This window comes from Pongo pygmaeus, chromosome 3, assembly GCF_028885625.2.
Source record: "Pongo pygmaeus isolate AG05252 chromosome 3, NHGRI_mPonPyg2-v2.0_pri, whole genome shotgun sequence".
Taxonomy (NCBI): domain Eukaryota; kingdom Metazoa; phylum Chordata; class Mammalia; order Primates; family Hominidae; genus Pongo; species Pongo pygmaeus.
This window is the reverse complement of record NC_072376.2, coordinates 185,597,123-185,617,896: the sequence shown is the minus strand read 5'-3', so window position 1 is coordinate 185,617,896 and position 20,774 is coordinate 185,597,123. Positions and strand designations below refer to the sequence as shown.

Here is a 20,774-nt window from a genome sequence, read left to right as displayed (position 1 = left end):
TTGAAAACTTACCTGCAGGCCTTTACCTTCATGTTTTATAGATGGTGGACTTATGTTCTGAGGCTAAAATGACATTCTGTTACCAAGCTTGCTTTAGGAAAATGTCTAAACTGAGAACTGCAAGATGGAATATTCGCTTTTTTTTAGAGCATTTTGAGAACTAGGTCAATCTTATTTAAGCAGATTATTTAAGCAGATTTTTCTAAATAACTTGGTAATAGTTTAGCATTATTCTGTGATTATCTAATATTTTAGTATTTTACTTTATTGATATGAAACCCACTACTACAGAATTTAACAATTACTATACACTTATATTTGTTGTAAATATGAATTCCAAGTAATTAGCAAGTGACTCATGCTAATGACGTGTTTAAAATATTGGCTTTCTTATATTTTTGGTCAGGTATAGCTATTCTATTGACGTGGAGGATGTAAAATATGAGGCAGTAATATTTGATTAAGTCTTGTTAAAGTTTAGTGCTTTTGGCCAAAGGATCTTGTAGAGTATCTGAAAAAGTTAATAGTGCAAAGGTGGTAAATAATGCAAATACTGAACAGAAATGAAATTGGGATATATTTCTAAAAATAAATTTAAAGTGTAAAACAAACAAAAAAAAACTCCCTAAAGGAATCCAACAGAATTCCTATATCTTCCTGTATTTTAAAATTTATCATTATGTAATGGCCTTCTTTGTCTCTTTTGATCTTTGTTGGTTTAACGTCTGTTTTATCAGACACTAGGATTGCAACCCCTGCTTTTTTCTGTTTTCCATTTGCTTAGTAGATCTTCCTCCATCCTTTTATTTGGAGCCTATGTGTGTCTCTGCACATGAGATGGGTTTCCTGAATACAGCACACTGATGGGTCTTGACTCTTTATCCAATTTGCCAGTCTGTGTCTTTTAATTGGAGCATTTAGTCCATTTACATTTAAAGTTAATATTGTTATGTGTGAATTTGATCCTGTCATTATGATGTTAGCTGGTTATTTGCTCCTTAGTTGATGCAGTTTCTTCCTAGAGACAAAGAAGGTCATTACATAATGGTAAAGGGATCAATTCAACAAGAAGAGCTAAAAATCCTAAATATATATGCACCCAATACAAGAGCACCCAGATTCATAAAACAAGTCCTGAGTGACCTACAAAGAGACTTAGACTCTCACACAATAATAATGGGAGACTTTAACACCCCACTGTCAACATTAGACAGATCAACGAGACAGAAAGTTAACAAGGATACCCAGGAATTGAACTCAGCTCTGCACCAAGTGGACCTAATAGACATCTACAGAACTCTCCACACAAAATCAACAGAATATACATTTTTTTCAGCACCACACCACATCTGTTCCAAAATTGACCACATAGTTGGAAGTAAAGCACTCCTCAGCAAATGTAAAATAACAGAAATTATAACAAACTGTCTCTCAGACCACAGTGCAATCAAACTAGAACTCAGGATTAAGAAACTCACTCAAAACTGCTCAACTACATGGAAACTGAACAACCTGCTCCTGAATGACTACTGGGTACATAACGAAATGAAGGCAGAAATAAAGATGTTGATTGAAACCAACAAGAACAAAGACACAACATACCAGAATCTCTGGGACACATTCAAAGCAGTGTGTAGAGGGAAATTTATAGCACTAAATGCCCACAAGAGAAAGCAGGAAAGATCCAAAATTGACACCCTAACATCACAACTAAAAGAACTAGAAAAGCAAGAGCAAACACATTCAAAAACTAGCAGAAGGCAAGAAATAACTAAAATCAGAGCAGAACTGAAGGAAATAGAGACACAAAAAACTCTTCAAAAAATTAATGAACCCAGGAGCTGGTATTTTGAAAGGATCAACAAAATTGATAGACCACTAGCAAGACTAATAAAGAAGAAAAGAGAGAATAATCAAATAGACGCAATAAAAAATGATGAAGGGGATATCACCACTGATCCCACAGAAATAAACTACCATCAGAGAATACTACAAACACCTCTACGCAAATAAACTAGAAAATCTAGAAGAAATGGATAAATTCGTCAACACATACACCCTCCCAAGACTAAACCAGGAAGAAGCTGAATCTCTGAATAGACCAATAACAGGCTCTGAAATTGTGGCAATAATCAACAGCTTACCAACCAAAAAGAGTCCAGGACCAGATGGATTCACAGCCGAATTCCACCAGAGGTACAAGGAGGAACTGGTACCATTCCTTCTGAAACTATTCCAATCAATAGAAAAAGAGGGAATCCTCCCTAACTCATTTTATGAGGCCAGCATCATCCTGATACCAAAGCCTGGCAGAGACACAACCGAAAAAGAGAATTTTATACCCATATCCTTGATGAACATTGATGCAAAAATCCTCAATAAAATACTGGCAAACCGAATCCAGCAGCACATCAAAAAGCTTATCCACCATGATCAAGTGGGCTTCATCCCTGGGATGCAAGGCTGGTTCAATATATGCAAATCAATAAATATAATCCAGCATATAAACAGAACCAATGACAAAAACCACATGATTATCTCAATAGATGCAGAAAAGGCCTTTGACAAAATTCAACAACCCTTCATGCTAAAAACTCTCAATAAATTAGGTATTGATGGGATGTATCTCAAAATAATAAGAGCTATCTATGACAAACCCACAGCCAATATCATACTGAATGGGCAAAAACTGGAAGCATTCCCCTTGAAAACTGGCACAAGACAGGGATGCCCTGTCTCAGCACTCCTATTCAACAGAGTGTTGGAAGTTCTGGCCAGGGCAATTAGGCAGGAGAAGGAAATAAAGGGTATTCAATTAGGAAAAGAGGAAGTCAAATTGTCCCTGTTTGCAGATGACATGATTGTATATCTAGAAAACCCCATTGTCTCAGCCCAAAATCTCCTTAAGCTGATAAGCACCTTCAGCACAGTCTCAGGATACAAAATCAATGTACAAAAATCACAAGCATTCTTATACACCAATAACAGACAAACAGAGAGCCAAATCATGAGTGAACTCCCATTCACAATTGCTTCAAAGAGAATAAAATACCTAGGAATCCAACTTACAAAGGGACATGAAGGACCTCTTCAAGGAGAACTACAAACCACTGCTCAATGAAATAAAAGAGGATACAAACAAATGGAAGAACATTCCATGTTCATGGGTAGGAAGAATCAATATCGTGAAAATGGCCATACTGCCCAAGGTAATTTATAGATCCAATGCCATCCCCATCAAGCTGCCAATGACTTTCTTCACAGAATTGGAAAAAACTACTTTAAAGTTCATATGCCACCAAAAAAGAGCCCGCATTGCCAAGTCAATCCTAAGCCAAAAGAGCAAAGCTGGAGGCATCACACTACCTGGCTTCAAACTATACTACAAGCCTACAGTAACCAAAACAGCATGGTACTGGTACCAAAACAGAGATATAGATCAATGGAACAGAACAAAGCCCTCAGAAACAACGCTGCATATCTACAACTATCTGATCTTTGACAAACCTGACAAAAACAAGCAATGGGGAAAGGATTCCCTATTTAATAAATGGTGCTGGGAAAACTGGCTAGCCATATATAGAAAGCTGAAACTGGATCCCTTCCTTACACCTCATACAAAAATTAATTCAAGATGGATTAAAGACTTAAATGTTAGACCTAAAACCATAAAAACCCTAGAAGAAAACCTAGGCATTACCATTCAGGACATAGGCATGGGCAAGGACTTCATGTCTAAAACACCAAAAGCAATGGCAACAAAAGCCAAAATTGACAAATGGGATCTAATTAAACTAAAGAGCTTCTGCACAGCAAAGGAAACTACCATCAGAGTGAACAGGCAACCTACAAAATGGGAGAAAATTTTTGCAACCTACTCATCTGACAAAGGGCTAATATCCAGAATCTACAATGAACTAAAACAAATTTATAAGAAAAATACAAACAACCCCATCAAAAAGTGGGCAAAGGACATGAACAGACACTTCTCGAAGACATTTATGCAGCCAAAAAACACATGAAAAAATGCTCACCATCACTGGCCATCAGAGAAATGCAAATCAAAACCACAATGAGATACCATCTCACACCAGTTAGAATGGCAATCATTAAAAAGTCAGGAAACAACAGGTGCTGGAGAGGATGTGGAGAAATAGGAACACTTTTACACTGTTGGTGGGACGGTAAACTAGTTCAACCCTTGTGGAAGTCAGTGTGGCGATTCCTCAGGGATCTAGAACTAGAAATACCATTTGACCCAGCCATCCCATTACTGGGTATATACCCAAAGGACTATAAATCATGCTTCTATAAAGACACATGCACACGTATGTTTATTGTGGCATTATTCACAATAGCAAAGACTTGGAACCAAGCCAAATGTCCAACAATGATAGACTGGATTAAGAAAATGTGGCACATATACACCATGGAATACTATGCAGCCATAAAAAATGATGAGTTCATGTCCTTTGTAGGGACATGGATGAAATTGGAAATCATCACTCTCAGTAAACTATCACAGGAAGAAAAAACCAAACACTGCATATTCTCACTCATAGGTGGGAATTGAACAATAAGAACACATGGACACAGGAAGGGGAACATCACACTCTGGGGACTGTTGTGGGGTGGGAGGATGGGGGAGGGATAGCTTTAGGAGATATACCTAATGCTAAATGACGAGTTAATGGGTACAGCAGACCAGCATGGCACATGTATACATATGTAACTAACATGCACAGTGTACACATGTACCCTAAAACTTAAAGTATAATAATATTAAAATAAATAAATATTTGATAAAAAAATTTATCTATCCTACTTAATCTGATTTTTAAAGAGTTGGTGAAAAGAACTCTACACACTATAGGGTTATAGCTTTGGGGAATTTTCTAAGAAAAGTATAAGTTAATTATAGCTTTTAACCGTACAACTACAGTAGGATCAGAATAAAAAGGAGTAGAAAAAGTTTTTCTCTCTTAGAGGCCCTGTAAACAAGTGATGCCTTGGGGTATCTTCCTTTTCTTCTAATAGTAAAAACAGTCTTGAAAAGGATTCTGCTAAACACTCTTCTAAGGCCATGCATAATTTAGAAAGATAACATAATCTCCTTATTGATTAAATTCTCAGAATGTTATTTTACTTCAATGCTTATAGTAGCTTATTGGCCATATTGGAGATGTTTTAAATGTTAAAGCAGTCCTAATTTCTCCTAATATAAATTACCATGATTACTCCTTAAATGGCCACTAAATGAATTATTCTGTTGATTCTAGAGATAAATAAATCAATAAATGGGTAGATAGATAGATAGATAGATAGATAGATAGATAGATAGATAGATAGATAATTGTGGATCATATTTGGTTAAATTAAGAGAATCCCTTCTCCAAAAAGTATAGACACTTATACTATAGTAGTAGGAGAGTATTTGGTGAGTAGAAATCAATAGCTGAGAGCAATCGCTCTCCCATGAGCACACAATTCACTGAAACATCCATGGCAGCCCTCCATCATAACCTCTCCATGAAGAGTCACTATCAGTCTCATTTTGATAAACAGAGACACTCAGAGAAAGTTAATTTACCAAATGTCATACAGTTAATAGTTGACGTTGGGATTCTGACCTGTGTTCATTACATTAATTATTTATATTTCTCATAATTCAGAAAGGAGGAGTGATGCTCCTAAGTCCACTCAAGTGCTAATATACATCAACCAATACTCTCAGATGAGATTTTCATAATCCAAAGCAAAAATTTGGAAAAAGAGTCTTTCCTATTTTATATAATTTAAAAATTATGATGTATTATAAAAGATTATAGAAGCATTTTATCACCAATTTCTTTCAAAATTTACTTTTGCATTTGTTTATAAAATTATACTTTCAATTTGATTGTTCATAAGAATAGAATATCTCAATGAAAGTTTTACCTAAGCATTAAAATAATGATTATCCTTAGAAATGTCCATTAGGAAATTCAAAAATTACCATCACTGTTCCTAAATTATCCGTTTTCTGTTATCCCCCTTCACTAACACTAATTACATTGACAGTCTACTTTCTTCCCAACTAACATGACATACAGAAACATAGTCCACCAAAGTAGCTACTGTACCAAAGGTGACGGTGATTTGGAACCAAGAAAATGTAGGTGCCAGTATTTTCAACCTTTTCAAAGGCTTTCAACTGAAAAATACCTCTGAGAAATATTTAACAAGAAATGTTCTACAAACCATAATTTTCTGCTACCAAGTGTTTCTCACTCTATTGCCCCCCAGGTCAAAATTCTACTATAATAAATAGTTCACCAAGATAATCAAAAGTTACACTGGCCTATTTCTCCTAGTACCAGTCAATCACAAAGACTATTCACTTGGCAATCCGCAGCCTCAGATCTTTATCACCTTTTTCACTTTTTGAAATCAACGCTTTATTAACACATTAAGTACCTATTTTTAGCCTGAGGTAATAATAATGACTGCTTTGAAAGAGTAACCTCAATTAGAATAAAAAAGTGAATATGCCATTTACATTGTTTTTCAAAAATCTGCAAATTTCAGTTTTAGACAGTGGCTCTTATTAAGTAGTATTAAATGCATGCCTACCTATGCAACACGAGACAAAAACCTCTTTGAAATCAAACCTAAAATGACCAGGTTGATAGTTTAAAAAAAAAAAAAAATATATATATATATATATATATATATTTTTTTTTTTTTTTTTTTTTAATTTGAGACGAAGTCTCGCTGTGTCACCCGGGCTGGAGTGCAGTGGTGCGATCTCAGCTCACTGCAACCTCCGCCACATTAATAGTGTAGTGTCAAACAACCTCATTTCTGTCATGTAAGTCCCAGTACCTACAGATACTAGGCAACCTCTGAATCAGTATTTAAAAGGAGTGTATAAAGACCAGTATTTTCACTGACTACCTCTGTCAAAGAAACTTCACAATTAGCACACCAAGCAGTCTGTCTTTTGCAGAATTTTTGAATACTATGAGAAAAAGATGTTTCTGTGACAAATAACATTTCCAAAACTTCAAATTAACTTCAATTAAAGCTTTCAGAACTTAATTAACCCATGTGATCTCAAGCTGTATTCTCTTTTGAGACATAAGAATAATATTCAATCAAAATATTTTACTGTCATTCTTTCTAACAGATATACAGTTAAGTATAGCTCCTTCATGCAATAAAATATAAGGTAAATTATAAAATGCATTTTATAGTATATTCATACAATAGAAAGTAAATTACAAAATTACAAAATTTTTATAATGTAAATATAAAATTATAAAAGTATTAAAACTTATGTTAAATTTTGTAAGATACTATTACACTAGATTGTTTCTGTTATTGTTCAAATAGATAAAATAGCTAGAATTACCAAGTAAAAATATGTACCTGTGTCCCTTATAGTTTCTAATATTTATGAAGTAACACAAGCACAGCCTGGAGTATGTGTCATACTGGTAAATAATAGACTAGATGCTTTTCAGAAATAAGAACAAATTTTATAGTTCTAACTCAAATATTTTACCATTCATATGTACTTACCATAATATATTTTACAGTGTTGGTCCTGAAGCTGAAAGTAGAATTTGAGGCATTTTGCCAACACCTGTCTAATTTGCAACAGAGATTGTAATGCAAATTTCTTATAGATTCCCAAATGAAACCGATAGCTTCTCATTAAGTTTCTTTTGCATTTGGTCAATATTTTACAAAATCACAACATAGATAAAACTTCATAATCACCTTTCAGATGGAATCAGAAAGAAGCTCCCATTATCTTTTTAAAAAAGTCCTTAATGATTATGTGAATGGTAGCAGAATCCGATAAAATGTTATCAACTGTATCTTACCTCTCTCACTGAAGTCATCTACTAGAATGATTTCTGCTATCAGACTTTCTGGGGTTCGGTTAATTATACTGTGTATGGTCCGCAGGAGTGAAGTCCAACCTTCGTTATGAAATGGGATAATGATGCTGGTGTTTGGCAGCCTTTCCAGATACATCTTGTGCTTACAGCTGGAGATGAGGGAAAAGAAAATGGTGTGTCAAATGCAAAACTCTTGTATATCTTATTCTGTTGTTTATTCATTATGTTATCAGACAACTGTGGAAACACGACTTGGTATAATACTTTCCAACCAGAGTTTGTACAGCATGATTGTTATCCTGCTCCTTCACGGAATGCATTAATGATCTCCTTTCACACTCACTCTTAGTGAAACAACTGTTTTATCCTCTTTGGTATCAGGGTTTCAAATTAGTCAGTTTTTGAAATGTTGTGCTCTTGTTGATGTACATTTTTCCTGTTGTTATATAATAGAAATAAGGATGAATAATATGCATTAAAACTGTTTCCATGGAGCACATAATTAAGGTTTAGATGGATTTCCTGAAGAGATCTAAAAATTTAACTTCTATAATATTTATGTTTAATTAGTCAGTTTTAGTCATGGAGTGTTTCAATGGCTGGACAGTATTTAAAGCCTGAAGGGAAAAACAACTGTAGCCTCTAAACAGAATAAATTAAAATTTAATTTAAAATAACTGTTAACTGAGCACAACCACATAATAAGATTAAATTAAGATCCAAATCAAGATGTTATATTCCTAGTGAAAACTCTAAAAAGAAATCTCAAGTTCATTTTTTTCACTGTTAGAACCATCTGAGAAGATGAAAAAGAAGTATTTTTAAAATTGTATTCCTTTATTCATTATTTAACCTAATAATTTATTATTTTTAACAATATTCATTAAACAAAACTTACTTTACTTCATTAAAGTAAGTTTTGACATTTTCAGACAATGAAAAGTGTTTGGAAACCCATCAAAATTATAACATGATATGGGCACAAAAATGCTGTAAAAACATGAAATTCATTTTAGGATAACTTAAGTGTCAAAAAATATATATAATATGAAAAAGATCTGTCAGTAATTTCCATGGGAGTATAGTAAGATAGATGTTTTTGCTTATAATTCACAGATCTGGAAAATAGTGTTAATGAAATTCAGCATACCTGGTCATAATTATGCAGAGCCATTGATTCTTCTGAACAAAGTCAAAGAGCCCAACTAATTGTGCTTTGATATATCAATATTCAGAATATTGCACCTACTTGTGAGAACCATCACACCTCACAATGTTCTTAGAATGAAGGTGATATTCCCAATGAAGCCAATTGTTTTTTAAACATTAGGACAAACTATTGTACATATCACTTGCCTATTAATTAAAGAGGAATTGCATTCAGAGTAATATCCTATAACCCATCAATAGGAGCCAGGCACAGTGGCTCATGGCTGTAACCCTGGCACTTTGGGAGGCCAAGGTGGGAGGATCACTTGAGTCCTGGAGTTCAAGACCAGCCTGGGCAATACAGCAAAACCCCATTTCTACCAAAAATACAAATATTAGCCAGGTATGGTGGCGCACACCTGTCATCCCAGCTACTCAGCTGGCTGAGGCAAAAGAATCGCTTGAACCCAGGAGGCAAAGGTTGCAGTGAGATGAGATTGCACCACTGCACAGTCCAGCCTGGGTGACAGAGTGAGACTGTCTCAAAAAATAAAAATAAAAAAGAAAGAAAGAAAGAAAAGAAAAGAAAAAATCAATAGGCTCATGACTTTTCAGAGTCATACACAATCCAATCAGAGAAAGGGTAGACAAAAGAGAATGCAAGACCAATCATGTGTGACAAAGGCTTTCTCTTTCAAAATGTTTTCGATAGTTTCTATCTGCCTAAGCTCCAGCTAAGTATATTTCATACTACACATGAAATATAAAAGGATCCATTCTATTCATTCATTCATTCATGTCATGGTAATTTACTGAAGGTTTGATATAGGCCAGGCTCCAAAGTTGAGATAAAACAATGAAAAAAAATCTAGTTCTGAACTTCAAGACATTTATAATGAGAGATACAGAAAGACAAATAGCTACAATTTTAAAATGAAATGGATAGTGTAGAAGCTTAATAGAGTGCTATAAGATTATTTGAGAGAGGCCCATAAGCCAATTTGGAAAATGTTGTAGAAATTCAAGTGAGAATGGAAGGTGGCCTGCAGAGGACAGGTTCAAGGTGTATGTAGGAAGAGAATTCACATGACTTGGTAACTAGGAGAAGTGATTAAAGAGGACTCTTACGTTTTGGACATGGGCAACTGATCCGATGAAATACAGAATGACATAGGAGCCTGTGTGAGGGACACATCGAAGGTTTCAAAGATTGAGAGCAACGATAATGAATTCAATTTTGCCCATGTACTGTTGAGATGTCAAAACGACATCCAATTGGAACGTAGCTTTCATACATCATATACACATCTATCTGTCAATTTATATGTCTATCTATATATATGTGGGTGTGTAGCTCAAGGTAAAAATCTATTTTGCTGGAGGAAGAGGCTCATGAGAGATAAGCTCTAGCAGATGATGCTGGCACATCAATGTCTCCTTCGCACTCAACATTCCAGTATAAGCCAAGAGGGTCCTATTATACATCTCTGCAGATAGCAAAGTGAGTACTTTCTCTCATCTCTGCACAAAGGGCAGTTCAGAAGTTCTGGGAGAAAGTAATACCCCTAGAGCCAGTATCAACCAACGAATAATGGACGTTAGAGAATAAATAGTCATATGGTGGGAAAACCCTGAGGTGTGTTCTATATTGTCTCCCATAGTTTCCCAGCAGGATTACACCTCAGTTGCCCACAGTGATCAGCAGTTTGACAATGCATCCTTTACTGGCTACTTTCCCTTTTCTGTCTTCCTTTTTCACATTCCCTGCACCACACCACTCTACATTCTGTGATTACCTCCTAAACACTATTATAGTCAAATTTTTGTTTCAGGGTCTGCTTCTAGAGGAACTCAAACTTAGACATAGGCAAATCAGTTATACCTCATTTGGTATAGTCTCTTTGGAACAGTCTCTTGAATCAATATCCTGGTCAAGATTCACTTTGATCAATGTGCTGGTCAAATAGGCAACACTCTTATTTTTGTTGAGTTAGGAAGGTTGCAGTTTGTTATACTTGGAGATACTTTTAAATAAGTTTTTAAAAAACAATGATCACACATGCATTTCATTACTTCTTTCAGCTTTTGAATTATTACTGGTGCCCTACCCAGAGACATCTCTAGGCCTATGAAATACAATTATCAAGACATTACAGTGGATACATAAAAATGGCCTCATCCTAATTAGCCGATTATTAGTAGTAACATTGCCTTTTTACATTGGTATCTGTAACTTATTTTTCAATTAGACTACATTATAAACTCCTTACTATTTCATGCCTGATGATTATGTATCAAATATTGAAAAGTCACACCACACTTTATAGATCAGACTATCTAGGTTCAAATGATAGCTTTGCCATTTACTGCCTGTGTGACAATGGGCAAGTTATTTACCCTCTATAAGATTAATTTTCTCACACAGGATAATGTGGGAGCAAAAAAAAAATACCTCTTCATAATGTGCTAATGAGAATTAAACTGGGACATCTGTGTAACGTACATCATATAGCATCATATCTAATAATAGCAAGGGTTTAATAAATACTGTCATTATTATGGTCGTTGTTTACATTGTATTATTTCATTGTCAAATCCTCTGTGGAAGAAGACGTGGAACTAGGAAAGACAGGAACTGCAGAAGAGACAGTGAGAGACATTTAGGATACAAAGATGAATACATTTCAGTCTCCTCCCTTAAGGGTTCACAGACCAGTGAGCGGATATATAAAATGATTAGACTCAAACAAGACAAGTGACATAATAGATGGCACACAGACATTGAGAGCCTGAAGGAAGTGTGACTAACTTTGTCTGATAGAATTAAGGATGTCTTTATCAATGAGTCTGTACGTTGAGAACAGATCATGAAGAATCTTGAAAACGATTCTAAGGAATTTGGATGTTAGCCTGCAGTCAACATGAAGTACTTCAAATATTGTTAATCACAAGGAAGACAGGATCATGTTTACATATTCCTCTGGCAGCAGGGCAGACAATGTGTTGCAGATGGCAAAGACTAGAAGCAGGAAGATTAGCCCTGGTAATAATTCTAGCAAAAAGTAATGAGGGTGCAGATCTGATTTTCACTCTAAGGAAAGCCAGCTCCTTTGTAAAAGCACTTAATCTGATTGAATTATATTCGGTCATTCTAGCACTTAAGCTGCTCCAAAGAAAAATTGAATCACTGCCAAGCTCAGGCATTGGATTCAAGAAGTTGTGATCCAGATGACTGCCCCATAGTATTACTAGAAATAGTGAAGCACATCCAGGGCTTTATTTAGGCTCTGTGCCTGCATATTTTAGGTTTAATGTCAAGTCAGGTTGAGAATAAAAGTTTACAAATATGAAGATGATATACCAATATGGAACTGACTTTAATAAATAAGTAAAATAAAGTCAAACACAATTTATATGATTTTTATGGTTACAAATGCATAGCAAATTCACAAATAGAATAAGAAAATAGGGACAAACTAAAACGTGTTGAAATAGGTTTCTAGGAATATGGGTGTAATTATTGCATTTCTTATTGCTGTATTATTTTCAGATAAGCATTTGCATAAGATTACCTTGCAGTTTAGAATGGCTCAGAGGTAAGGACATCTCTTTGTTGAGTAACAGTTTATATAAATGGATAAAAACTAATTCTTCAAATTTTAAAAGCACCAGGAAGACAAAAGAAATAGTTTAAATTATTTAAAAATTTACTTGAGAGAAATGACAAGTTGTGAAGGCATTTAAAAATCCGAAAAAAAAACCCAAATTATTTTGTAAACATTCCGCTAAGTCTTTCACAGTAATGAAACTTCAATGGCAAATTTTCTCATATTCTTCTGTTTTTCCAAAACAGAATACATAAACATTTTCTGATTTTTTATATTGGCATTTGCTAAACTGAGAGATTTTAAAAATATAGTTCAATAGTATTGTTTAACACATACTTAACATTTATTCTTTTCATGGTTACACTAATTTATCTTTTTTATTTCATTGATTTTATTAAAATAAGTGGTTTTTTCAACAATAAAAAAGGCCAAAAAATAAATTTTAATTACAAATATTTGAAATAAATACCAGACTTATCAGTGACTTATTTTTGTCTAAAAGAGGTACTTTAGTATGTATGCAACAATGTCAATGTTTATATTACAGGCATTTAGGTTAACTTTCATTTGGAGATCTTAAAACCTTCATGTATTCTTCACCATCACTTAAACATTACTTCTCACTGCCTATTATTGTGTGTTTTCTTTTGGAAAGGGTGTTAAAACTCACATTTAAAAAATTCTAACTCTGGGATTGCAGCTTTTGAGTAAAATGTTTGAATATTTCAATCTTTAGATCATTCTGTTAGCTTATTCAAAGTATGGCTTTATTTTTTGTTTTTTTTTTTTGTTTTTTTTTTACTTATATAATAACAATAGTCGGGAGGTTATATGGTGGTAATAACCACCCCCAAATTTCAATGACTTAAAATAATAACTATTCCCTTTTTTGCTTCCTTTACCTGTTCAACACTAGTTGGAAGGAGGGTCTCTGCTCACTGCGGTTAGCAGAAATAGCCAACATCTTGATCACTGTCAATCACTGTGGTAGATATAAATGAGAACACTGATGGGTATCAAGCTAGTAATTAGATGATGTATCCCTAAAATGGCATATTGCTCTCTGCTTACAGCTCATTGGTCAGAACTAGTCATGCAGCCCAGGGGCCTAGAATGTGCAGTCTCGTATTGTACAGAAGGAATAGAGTCAGAAATGTTTGGCAAATGACACTAGCGTAATCAAACATTTTAGTCTTCTGCCTTCTTTAGAACAAAACAAGAAAAGAACATTTTACTTGTTGGACAAAATTTAATGGAAAAATGAAAGAGATTCAATTTCTTCACAGATGAAAAACAGAATATTTACAGTCCCACATCTATAGAAGCATGACAACAGAGGATATTAGAGCTGCAACCACATTTAAGAAATCATCCAGTTAAGCCCCCATTTAATTGAGAATTAAGATAGAGTTTTAGAGAGTTAAACATAAATTATTTTACAATCTAATTGGAAAGGCATTGTACTGGGTAAAAAAGTGATACAATGATGAGGCACTGTTCCTGAACTAAGAAGTTTATAGTTTTTCTGAAAATTCAGTAATTATAGCCTACACAGGAGGTAACACAAGCAATGAATAAGAATCCAGCATTCTTCACTTTTGATTACATAATCTTTTGGAAATGTCATTCTATCATTGGCCCTTTAAGGCATCTTTATACTAATTAAATTAATTAAATTATATAAATACTATAATATTTTAAGGAGGGGTAGGCAATGACTTGATTAGCTCAAACGTTTTTGTGAGATGTATGCTTTATCCTCCATAAATATTTTTGTAGATAAACCATTCAATAAAATGTATGAGAAAATACCCATCACAAAAAATTTATGATGAACCGTCATGTGAATAGAGGCTCTAACAGCCACTAATATTATATTATCAGGTGGCTAAAATAAGTAGAAATAGTGTCCACTATGCACAATATTCCTATATTGGTTTTGCGTATTTAAATAATAATACAGATTTTTGCTATTTCTATCTAATATTATGTCTAGGTAAAATTATATTTCAGATTTCCTTTTAGTCAAATGTACTAATAAGGACCATATTTGCCTTTCAACTTGATTCAACTGTATTAGTCTGTTTTCATGGTGCTGATAAAGACATACCCGAGACTAGGCAATTTACAAAAGAAAGAGGTTTAATTGGACTTACTGTTCCATATGGTTGGGGAAGCTTCACAATCATGGAGGGAGGGAAGGAGGAGCAAGTCAATATCTTACGTGGATGGCAGCAGGCAAAAGGAGAGCTTGTGCAGAGAAACTCCTGTTTTTAGACCATTAGATCTCGTGATACCCATTCACTATCAGGAGAACAGCGCAAGAAAGACCCACCCCCATGATTCAGTCATCTCCCACCAGGTCCCTCCCACAACACGTGGGAATTATGGGAGCTACAAGATGAGATTTGGGTGGGGACACAGAGCCAAACCATATTACCAACTAAACAACTACATTTTTAAATATGAAACAATTATTTTCAAGGCATTGAATATCAAGCAACAAACAATAGTGGCTTTCAGAAACAGGATACAATTTCCCCTGCTTACACTCTAGCCTGAGATTCCAGGGCATGGTGAATTTAAGAGAAACACAGGCAGATCCAAATGATCTCCCTAAGATAAGAAAATGGAGCCAAGAGTCCAGGGAACCAAGGTGGCTAGAGTTTGCAAGATAGAGCACTCTAAAGGAATGAGCTGTACACAGAACTTAGGGGATCTGCAGAGTCCTCCTCACATCTTCAGCTAAGCACTGATCAGTGCAAACATACAAAGGAACAACCCTTATCTGGGGAATAAAACCCAAGAATGGATTAGAGGAAACAATACCTATCATTTGTATAGGGTATAAAATAATGCTTATGGAGAATTAGGTGGAGTATGGAAAGAGTTAGACAAGTTCTATCTCAGCAGGGTGGCGAATTATCCCTAGCCTAAATACAGCTCTGATCCAACTTAGCTTAAAAGCAAGATCTTACAGTGTCAAACTGTTTTCACATAACTTAAATTCATTATGTAACAAAGCTCAATAATATTTATAGTAATACAAAATATTTTTGCACCTTTGAAGGTAAAATCACAATGTCTGATACCAAATAAAAATTGACAGCCATACACTTTAAAACTCATTTTATGAGGCCAGCGCCACCCTGATGTCAAAGATGGGCAAAGACACCACAAGAAAGAAAAACTATAGGCCAATATCTCTGATGAACATAGATGCAAGAATCCTGAATAAAATACCAGCAAACTAACTTCAACAGAACATTAAAATGATCATACACCATAATCAAGCTGGACTTATCCCTGGGATGCAAGGGTGGTTCAATATATGAAAATTAATTAATGTAATGCACTATATTAACAAAATAAAATCATAAAACCACATGATCATCTTAATAGATGCAGAGAAAGTATTTGACAAAATAGATACATTTTTAAGGTAAAGACTCTCAACAAACTAGAAATAAAAGAAAATTAATTCAACTTAATACATGCCATATATAAAAAGCCCACAGCTAATATTACATGCAATTATGAAAAATTGAAAGCTTTTCCTCTCAGATCAGGAATAAGACAAAGATACTTAATTTTGAGACTCCTATTCAACAAAGAATTATCAATCCTAGCTAGAACAATTCAATATAAAAAAGAAAGTTTTGTTGTTGTTTCAAGACGGCCTCAGCCACAGAGAAACAGCAAAAGAGTGCATAAAGATCAATGCTGTGAACTTTAATTCAAGAAGAAAAATGGGAATCTACTGGAATTGTGAAGGACACCCCAGATCCCAAAAAGAAGACCATGTGCAAACAGCCCCCGTGTCAGCATCTGGCTGTCAAAAGTGAGTCAAGTCTCAATACATGAGAGGGGCAGAGAGTTTTCCTTTGTGACTCACCTTTCCACTGGGGATTTGTCCAGGCCAAGGGAGAGCCCTTTGTTTCTCCCAGCTTTGGAGCTAACGTGGGGAGAGGCTTGGAGAAGCTGAGATGGAAAGACATTGGGAAAAGTTGCAGCATTTTCCCTGACCTGGAGTTGAAAGCAGGATGACATTTTTAATCCAGGAGCATACAGAGTCAGTCACTCTTCGGCAACCCAACAGTGTGACTACACAGGTATTTTAGTCTCAGGCCAGGGATTGGAGTGCTTGCTCTGGAGTTTGGTAGGAGCCTCCAGAGCCAGAATTGAGCAGCAAATGTGGAAAGTGACCCAGGAGTAGGTGCTGGAATTGTGCCCTCTCCTTGCCACAGGTCTAGGGCAAGAGAAGAACTACTGCAGCCATGATTTCTCCTGGGTGAGAAGAAACCAACTTGGTGACCTGGAAACTCTGTGTGTGTGTGACCTGGAAACTCTGTGTGTGTGTGACCTGGAAACTCTGTGTGTGTGTGTGTGCATGTGTGTGTGTGTGTGTGCGTGTGTGTGTGTGTGTGTGTTTTTGCTGGGTGCCCCAGCCTGCTCCCCTGAGATCAAGGTACAGAGGGGTCCTCTCTACTCCATGCCCAGGCATATCTCCAGACATTCAGAGCACATGCTCACCTGGATTAACAGCCTGATCTGTCCTATTGTTCTTACGCAGAGACCATAGTGCAGCAAAGCACTCTCTGTTTTATGCCCAGGCAGATCTCCAGGCATTCAGAGCACTCACTCACCCATATCAACAGCCTGAGTGTCCACCATTTCTGTGGAGACACCATGTGAAGTGAGGCCCTCTCTCCTCCATTCCTGGACAGATCTCCAAGCTTATAGAACATCCACTCTCCTGGATTAGGAGTTTAGACTGCCCTCCCTCCCTGTGCAGAGAAGTTACCACTCAAGAGGTTTCCCAGCTCCAGGCCTAGGCACATTTCTTGGTGCTTGGTGGCTGCCCCCTGGATTCTCCCTTCAGGGAACCTTTAGGCAGACCTGCCTGGCTTGCCCCTGTCCATCTTGGCTCACCCCCTACAGCTGAGCAGGGAGCTCAGGCCACTGTGTATTCCAAGAATCAGTCCATTGCCTCAGGCAATATCTCACAGTAAACAAGGTTCAAATATATATACCCAGCCACATTGACCACAGCTGGCTTTTACCCAGAAGTGATATCTACTGGCCCGGAGCTTGAACTGCATGGCCCAATATAAAACCACCCAACAGAAGTTGGGTGAAGAAACAAAGCCAAAAGACCTTATCCAGCATTCTCTACAGTCATACTCCCTAGGAAGGGGGTAGAGGGAAAGAACAGAAAATAACATTATAGGGAAAGAGAGAAAAAAAATCCGATTCACACAAAAATAATTACAAAAATTAGAAATGCCAGGATCTCCAGATGAAAAGGAGCCGGCATTAGAATTTTTGGCACCAGAAAAAAAAAAAAATCTGAACATTGTGACAGCATGAAAGGATCACGCTCACTCTCCAGCAATATTCCCTAACCAAAATAGAAACCCCAACATGGAAGAAAAAGAATTGGATTGCAAGGAAGATGAATGATATTCAAGACAAGGTTGAAAATCAACATAAATAAACTTCCAAAGAAAGCCAATAAATGAAGGAAGAGATTAACATCTTAAAAAAATAACCAGAGCTTCTAGAATTAAAAAATTCACTTAATGTATTTCAACATACAGTTGAAGACTTTCATCAGTAGCCTACGCCAAACAGTAAAAGAATTTTAGAGCTCAAAGATCAGGTTTTCAAACTAACCTAGTCAAGAAAAAATTTTTTTTAAATTAGAAAATGAATTAAGTCTTCGAGAAACATGGGATTATGTAAAGCAATCAAACCTATGAATCACTGGCATTCCTGAGAGAGAAGAAGAAAAAGTAAACAACGAGGTCAGGAGATGGAGACCCTCCTGGCTAACATGGTGAAACCCTGTCTCTACTAAAAATACAAAAAATTAGCTGGGCGTGGTGGCGGGTGCCTGTATGGTGTGAACCTGGGAGGCAGAGCTTGCAGTGGGCCGAGATCGTGCCACTGCACTCCAGCCTGGGCGACAGAGCGAGACTCCGTCTCAAAAAAAAAAAAAAAAGTCATATGATTACCTCAATAGACAAAGAAAAAGCTTTTGATAAAATTCAACATCTCTTCACAATAAAAATCTTCAACAAACTAGGCATTGAAAAAACTTACCTCAAAATAATAAGAGCCACAAACCCACAGCCAAACATCCTACTGAATGGGCAAAAACTAGAAGCATTCCCCTTAAGAACAGGAAAAGGACAACGATGGCCATTCTCACCATTCCTATTCAACATGTACTGGAAGTCCTAGCCTGAGTAATCAGGCAAGAGAAGGAAATAAATGCAACCAAATATGAAAAGATGAAATCAAATTTTTTTTCTTCTCTGATGACAAGATTACATGTCTAGAAAACCCTATAGACTTTGCCAAATGGCTCCTGGAACTAATAAACGACTTCAGTAAAGTTTCAGGATAAGAAATTAATGTAAAAAAATCAGCAGCATTTCTGTACACCAAAGAAGAAATTGAGAAGGCAATCCTATTGACAATAGCTATAAAAAAGATGCTAAGAATAAATTTTACCAAAGATGTGAAAAATCTCTACAAGCAAAATTACAAAACACTGATGAAATAAACTGAAGATAAAACAAATGGAAAAATATACTATACTCATGGGTCAGAAGAATTGATGTCATTAAAATGACCATATTATCCAAAGCAATTTACAAATTCAACACAATCTCTATCAAAATGCCAATACCATTTTTCACAGAATTAGAAAAAGCAGTCCTAAAATTCACATAGAACCAAAAGAGAGCCCAAATAGCCAAAGCAGTCCTAAGCGAAAAGAACAAAGCTGAAGCTATCACATTACCTGAGTTCAAAATATATTACAAGGCTATAGTAATCAAAGTATCGTATCGTATCGTATTGTATCGTATCGTATCGTATCGTATCGTATCATATAGGAAAGTGTAGTAACCAAGGTATCGTAACCATACCAAATAGCATTGGTATTGGTATAAAAATAGACACACAGACCAATGGAACAAAAGAGAGAATCCAGAAATATGGTCACATATTTACAACCAACTGACCTTCAACAAAGTTGACAAGAACTTACACTGGGAAAAGGACACCCTATTCAACAAATGGTGCTGGGAAAATTGGGTAGTCACATGCAGAAGAATAAAACTAGACCCCTATCTCTCACCACATACAAAAATAAACTCAGGATATATTAAAGACTTAAACATAAGCTCCCAAACTATAAAAAATATTAGAAGAAAACATGGGAAAACTCCCGTGGATGTTGGTCTAGGCAAACAATTTATGACTAAGACCTCAAAAGTGCAGGTGACAAAACCAAGAATAGACAAGAGGGACTATATTAAACCACAAATATTCTACAAAGCAATGTAAATGAAAACAATTAACAGAAAAAGAGGCAAACTGTTTAATGGGAGAAATTATTTGCAGACTATTCATCCAACAGGACACTAATATCAAGAATATAAAAGGAACTCAACTCAACAAAAAGAAAAACAAATAATTATATTAAAATGTGGGCAAAGAACATCAATGTACATTTTGTTTTTTGTTTTGTTTTGTTTTTATTTTTATTTTTTTCTTTTGAGATGGACTTTCACTCTTGTCGCCTAGGCTGGAGTGCAATTGCATGATCTCGGCTCACTGCAACCTCCGTCTCCCAGGTTCAAGCGATTCCCCTGCCTCAGCCTCCCGAGTAGCTGGGATTACAGGCATGCACCACCATGCCCGGCTAATTTTGTATTTTTAGTAGAGACGAGGTTTCTCAATGTTGGTCAGGCTGGTCTCGAACTCCCAACCTCAGGTGATACACCCGTCTTGGCCTCCCAAAGTGCTGGGATTACAGGTGTGAGCCACTGCACCCGGCCGTCAATGTACATTTCTAAGATGAAGACATACAAATGACCAAGTGGTATATAAAAAGAGGCTGATCATCATTAATTATCAGAGAAATGCAACTCAAAACCACAATGAGGTAACAACTTACCCCAGTTAGAATGGTGATTATTAAAAAGACAATAAATAACAGATTTTGGCAAGCATGCAGAGAAAAGCCAACTTTTGTACACTGTTGGTGGGAGTGTAAACTAGTATAGTCAGCATGGAAAACAGTATGATGATTTCCCAAAAAATTAAAAATAGA

At 35.8% G+C, this 20,774-nt stretch overlaps 1 protein-coding gene across 1 annotated transcript in view; it reads right to left on the bottom strand.

Annotated features, from left to right (window-relative positions):
- The window catches only part of LOC129034654 (polypeptide N-acetylgalactosaminyltransferase-like 6), a 542,395-nt gene that overhangs the window by 5,615 nt on the left and 516,006 nt on the right, over positions 1 to 20,774 (bottom strand). The window contains exon 5 of the mRNA XM_054484100.2: positions 7,872 to 8,038. Coding sequence (XP_054340075.1) covers positions 7,872 to 8,038 — 167 coding nt within the window. The remainder of the gene's footprint in view (positions 1 to 7,871; positions 8,039 to 20,774) is intronic.